This window comes from Malurus melanocephalus, unplaced genomic scaffold (genome assembly GCF_030028575.1).
Source record: "Malurus melanocephalus ecotype Western Australia unplaced genomic scaffold, MMel_1.1 scaffold_241, whole genome shotgun sequence".
NCBI lineage: Eukaryota > Metazoa > Chordata > Aves > Passeriformes > Maluridae > Malurus > Malurus melanocephalus.
In genome coordinates, this window is record NW_026623473.1 from 956,106 (window position 1) to 962,691 (window position 6,586).

Here is a 6,586-nt window from a genome sequence, read left to right on the forward strand (position 1 = left end):
CATGCCTCCTGAGCCAGGAGAGTTTGACTGTCATTCCCTTGCTCATTTTTAATTCTGAGGCMCAAAATTAAGCTGAGACTTTCTGTTCAATAACCATCTTCAGATGGCTCCATACATTTTCTTAATCGCCTCTGGCCTTCTGAATCCTCCCTGGTTCTGGCATATGCCTGTCTGAGCAGTTGTATGCCACTGGGTGCACTGGACCTCTGGCTTTAATCCTTCTTCCCTAGCTCTGAAATAGCATGTCAGGAAAGCAAATCAAAGCACCTTAGAACCTGTTTATCCAGGGGGATGGCTGCCTTCCACCAGCAGTGTAAAATCTGAGTAAGGATGAGAGGTGGGGTCTGTTTACCCAGACTGGTAACCCACCASCTCTCCAGTGCCACTAATATTTCTCTTTTGTTGTCACCTGAGCAAGGTAGGCAGGGGGCAGAGAATATATCTGAATTACTGACCTGTTCCTGTGGCACAGCATGTCACATATCATGAACCATGTTCTTTGGAACTTTTCAGGCCCTTTTTCTTCAGTGAAATGTCACATCTCTTTAATGGTGATTTTTTGAAATTCAGCAGTAAAGATGGCTTGGGGCATGTTCAGGGGTACACAGCTGGTTTGTCYTACTAGAAGGAAGATGATCTGCTTATGCTCTTCTTCCTGTTCATGTAACATTTAGCATCCGTAGGATTATGTCTTTATTATTTTGATTAACTATTAACCTTTTAAAATTAYATTTTCATTTTARGAATATAACTGTAATACTGAAGCATTGTACTAATATGTGAGGGACAGAACARGAAATTTGATGTTAACAAAGTGTTTGGTCTCCAGCTTACTAATGGAATGTGTAAATGACAATAAAATACTTAAAACAACATTTTAGTTATTCAGGTCACTAGTCACATGAGAGGAAAGTCATGGCTTTAGATTAATTTTATGTAACTCCATATCTTTGAAACTTTTGACTCTCAAAGCTTTCTTTCTTCTTTTCTCATRTATTTTTAAAAATAGTTATTAGAAGTACTTTGTCTTTTTGTCAAAACCCACATTGTGGTTGCATGTCAAATATTGTTTAAACTATAAAGTTTTCAAGATGTAGAACATCTCTTACAGGAAATTGGCAAAATGCTACACAGCCATGATACTTTCCTGATAATTTCAGTGAAAGGTATGAGACCAAGTGGAAGAAAATGAAGTGACACAAGGGAATCCAGTATCCAATCGACAAACCTAATAAAATCATCTTGGTGATAGAAAGAGAGACTGTGGGAAAAGCATCAAGCATACATACATCAGCACCTTGTCAGATCTAAATTCAGGCTCTGTATTAATTTATTCATATGCTGAGATGATGTAAACTGGGAAAAAAAATGTACCAGGGAGATTTATAAAGGAAGATGCTGTTCTGTATAAAGTCGTTCTCAAGAAAAAGTTGAATTACAGTGTGTCTGCTGTACCCATTTGGAGACAGAGAAACCAGGTTAGTTCTCAGGGCATGGTCTTGGCTACAGGCAGCCTTACTGAGTTAATGTAGAAGCCACTGGTTATTTAACTTGCTCYACTTCCCACCTGGAGCTCCTGGATGCTAGTAACAAAAATTCTTCTTGCACCCAGCCTTGCTTGCATAGGTCTGTATCAAATGCCTGTTGCCTGTGCACTGAAGAATCCAATATATTTTATACATAAAATGCCCTCTTCCCTGCTGACAGAGTAGTTCACTACTGCTCTTCCCTTGAGCAATTGCTTCTTGTCTCTAATCATGAGTCAGAATCACAGAATTGTTAAGGTCAGGAAAGACCTCTGAGATCAAGCCCAGCCGTTCCAGTGACATAACCCGTTGTTAGCTTTTCAGAGTTCCTTTTTGTGCAAAACATTGCATAACTCATAAGATTTCTTCAGATTTTTTGTAAATTTCTACTGAAGTTTATTGCAAGTGCCAGTTAATGGAAATAGAAACTTTAGCCAAGGCATGTGAAATGATTTGGCAAAAGTTACTGTGGAGTAGAACAGAGATAGTTCTGTCATTGCCATACATTGTGGAGTAAAAGAGGAATTACTAAATCTAAAAAATTACTACATTCTAAAAATCATTCTTTTCCATCTAGTTTATAAATTCAAAAGATAATAAAAATTTCATCATTGGAGATTGAAACTGAACCGTTTCAATGGCTAATTAAATTTCAGTCTGGTATCCAAAGAAGCACATGAATACAAAAATCAGCTGCAGCTACATCCCAAAGTTAGATGCAGTACAGTACAACTAGTATTACTTTTACTTTTTTCCAAACATAAATGTACAGATCATTGTGCTTTGAAATGTTGTGCTYTTCTATGGTAAAGTAGAATTCTGATGAAGAAGATTAAGATACTTGGCACGCTTTCCATAGATTATAMCCTGCTTTGAATCTGCACTCTGAAAAGCCATAAAGAGCACATTGTGCTGTACATCACATCTCTCTAAAATGCACTAATGCCCTTACTCCACATTGTAAAGAATGTTGTACCCTTATAATAAATAATGAAAATTTCTCCTTGTGGAACAACTGTATAAGCTGTGTGTGGTCCCTGCAGGGCACACAGCCTGACTCGGCATTGGCAGGTTACTCCTTTGCATACACTGCAGGGAGAACTGAAAAAATATGTTTGTAGAGAACTGCCTAACAGGGCAGAGAGGACAGCTCTGCTTTGAATGTCTTATGGAAAGTTTATCTAAGAAATTTCTAACAAAGCCCTTTCAAAGTTAATTTCCAAAAAGAGATGCTAGAGACCAATTTATGATGGGACTCAAATCCATCTAAAGTATTCTTTGCTAAACTATTTGCATGCTCAGTAACTGTAATATATATTTAAACTATAATTCTTATTTTATTGAATATTGAAGTATTGAAAGTAACTATTACATGTCACAAATATAAATACAGAACCTAATTTCTATGTACTAGTAATTTTCTGAGAATATTTTTGGGTTTAAAAGGACTAATTTCCAGATGTTCTGAATATTGTGGGGTTTCAAAATTTCTAATTAAATACTTCAAGGAAGTAATACTAATAGATCAAAATAGTACTTTGGGGACGACTGAGGAAGGAAATTTCATTTTGAAAAAGATACGAAAAACTGAAGCATGGACTCAGAACTTCATTTCCAACCATTTCAACTATACGTTGCTGTCTTCTGTAAACACTTCATTCTGTCACATGAGATTAAATTTGTCATGTAGTTAATCTTTTTAAAGCTTTTAATTTCTATACTTTCCTAGTGCAYGCACAGCAATTGTATGCATCTACTGTAAAAGGTACTTTAAAAAAAAAAGAGAGGCTGTTGCTTACTATTTGAAGTGACTTTTGCTTACCTCTTCTCTRAAGCAGAGGTGAGAAACGTGTGACTAGGCACACTTTCCTGACTCATCTCACAAAAGTAATTGGAAATTGCAGAACTTGGGCTTTTGATCCTGAACCTGACAAGAAGCTTAAAAACATACCTGGATGCAGTGGRAGGAGAATGTTCCAGTGAAACAAGAAAGCATTGCAGAAAATGTGAACAAAATGTTCCTTCTGTGAATTTACTGYGCTGAAAGTAGATACAACAGTGCAAACATTAGAAATAAGTAGATGAACAGTCAATGTATTTCAGCATTTCTTATAATGACTTTCATGAACATTTCTGTGAACTTGTTTCATAAAAAAAAATGCTTATCTTAAAGTATAGGTTAATAAACTGAAAATGCTTTTGTTAAATAATGCAGTACAATTTGCAAGTAATGCATTTTTTCATGAAATTGACTATAAATCTCAACTAAATTATGCATTCATCTAAGTAATGTTTCTAATATTTCATTTAAAGTCTGCATCATATACTAYTGTGGTTTAGATTGTTTTCTGAATATTTACAACTTCTCTATAAAATTCTATGYTTTTTAATTAAACAAGGTGATAGGAATAAATAGATGTAGGCTTCACTGCCTAATGGTTGGTTTCAATGTAATGCAGTGTGGAGTGTCTTTGATATTTTCACTCAGTTCAGCCCAAACAAGGTATTATACAGTCTCTCGCCGTGTGTCCTGGTTTTAGCTAAGAGTTACTTTTYTTCCTAGTACGTGATAYAGTGCTGTGTTTTAAATACAGGATKAGAATAGTGTTGATGCTATGAGCAGTGCTTGCACTTAGTTAAGCACTTTTGACCCCACCCCACCCCACATGCAAAGAGGCTGGGTGTGCGCAAGGACCTGGCAGGGGACACAGCCRGGACAACTGACCCCAAGTGGCCCAAGGGATATTCCACACCATGTGGCATATGCTCAGCATATCAACTGGGAGGGCTGTTACTTCTTTCCCCAGTTGCTCCAACTTAGTATCTCTCCATCTTTCTACGCTTACTGTCAAAGTAGGCTTGTGAAGTTAGGAATAGGGGAAGAAACAACGAGATCCAGTGATAACTATAGATAGCAAAGAGCACTGAATCTCCCAGGCTAGCCCTTGGCCAGTTTTCCTCTTCATTCATTGGGCACTTAGTCATGTTACTGGGCTACAATGTGCTTTAGGATTAAGGTAATCTCCTCTAAAGGAGCTTTCATGTCATCTGCCCGTGTGGTATTTGGCTTTTGATGGTGCCTCATTTAATGAACATCAATAATTTTCTATGCTTTTTGTTTGATATTGTAGGTGAACTTTCTAGTACAGTGTCAACAYAGAGAAGCAAAGAGCAAAATTAGAGAGGGAGCAGGACATACCTGAATAAAGAGGAAATACTTGCATCTTATAAAACAGATAGGCTATTTGTTGAATGCTAACTGTGTGCTGTGAGGTGAGGATGCCTTTTGAATACTTAACCTATGTATGGTTTTATAACCCTCATTTTACAGAAGTAAATTTGATCTCTCATTATTTTAACATTAAAACATCTATCTAGTATGTATGAATCTGAATAAAATTTAAGGTAGAATTAAGAAATTTAGTGAATTATATCTTTTTTTCCAATTGTATGTTTTTAACTTCCCACAGGAGACTCCAAAGTATGGTTGGAAGGAATATTACTCTTGTGTGATGGCTGTAACCAGTGAACATCTGAGAGATCTGTGGAAGCAATTTCGGAGACGAGATATGCTGAGATAAAGGAAGAAAGATGGATTATCTGCACTGGCTAGAACTATTTATTCCTATGAATTCTTAAGGAAGAACAAACTAACCCAGGTGAATTGTGAATCTTCCAGCTGAAGCAGAAAATACAGGACTTCTTTTCCACTTAGTGTAGTGATCATCAGCTCTTAAAACTGCTTTTCAGCATGTATTTTATTTAATTGATGAACTAACTATGCCATGTGGGTGGCAAAAGTATTTTTTGTAAGAGTACCTTTTGAATATTATTTTTTATTATTTTGCAATGAATTTGTCATTTGAAAGTAAAAAAAAAAAAAAAAGTTTTACACCTGGGCAGGAAGATGTTTTGGCAGTGAAGAGAAACTGCCTGCATTAGCTTAGACTGTGAATTTGCTTTCAGGAGAGCACTATTTAAAGTTTGTGCTAAACTGAAAACAAGAATACATTAAGCAGCATAACAATTATATGTGAATTGAATGGAGAAATTAAACTCTTAGAAGCTGTTATTTTGCAAAGAGTAAAGCTGTTATGGTTATAATGTGAATGATAGGTATTTACCTAGGAAAAGTACTGTATGAACTATCATGTTCAGATTCTCCAAGTCTTATTATGTTTGTTAATTTATCCTTTAAAAAATAGTACAGATTTCAAGATGTCTTACAAGCAGTATGTCAAAGAAAAGTCAGAATGTTTAAATTCATGTAATACACACTTTGTAATATTTATTATCAATTTTATTGCCATACACTGATATGTTTCTGGTAGGTACAAATTCATGTGTTTCTAGTGAATAGTGCACTTTAATATGAAGTGGCACTGAGTAGAAATTATAGCTGTCTAATTTGCTACTCTGGAATGCAGTATCTGAATACTAGATAAATAGCTTATGTTTGTGTCAAACKAAAAACCAAAACAAAACATGAATGCATGCAGCAGTACAGAACAACTGTAAAGTAATATTATTTGAATATTACTTGTTTGCCATTCAGCAACAGCATTTTTCCTTACTCCCTATTAAGATGATTATTAGGTAGTGGAAATCAAATCTACACAAACAAGAACATTTACTTCTTACACCCTTTTTGAAAAGGGTCACTGGACATTGAATAAATCTGGATCTGTTTAGGAGCAGGCTGTGCCTTGAAATATTTCTTGCTGAATGCACACACAGTAAAAATAATGTCAATAAATTGTCATCAGAAAGGCAAATACTTGGTAGTCAGTCAATCAGARCAGAACCAAAATAATGCTTTTAAGTACCTTACTACAAGTACATGAAAGAAAACTTTAAAAAATTTTATTCAGTGCACATGTTGCTCAATTGCCATCTTATATGTCATGTGAATAGATGTATGGTATCTGTGTAACAGTGCATCTAGGTTTAGAAATGCTTAATTTATAGTAAGGTTTATCTCTGATGATAAAAAAAAWTGATTGGAAAAATCAAAGCAAAATGAGAAGGAAGCTTTTTTAAAGAAATTCCACACTGGGAAC

At 35.4% G+C, this 6,586-nt stretch overlaps 1 protein-coding gene across 1 annotated transcript in view; it reads left to right on the top strand.

Annotated features, from left to right (window-relative positions):
* MICU3 (mitochondrial calcium uptake family member 3) overlaps positions 1 to 6,580 on the top strand; it is a 52,512-nt gene extending 45,932 nt beyond the window's left edge. The window contains exon 14 of the mRNA XM_057375171.1: positions 4,997 to 6,580. Coding sequence (XP_057231154.1) covers positions 4,997 to 5,107 — 111 coding nt within the window. The 3' untranslated portion in view covers positions 5,108 to 6,580. The remainder of the gene's footprint in view (positions 1 to 4,996) is intronic.
* Positions 6,581 to 6,586: the final 6 nt, after the last annotated feature.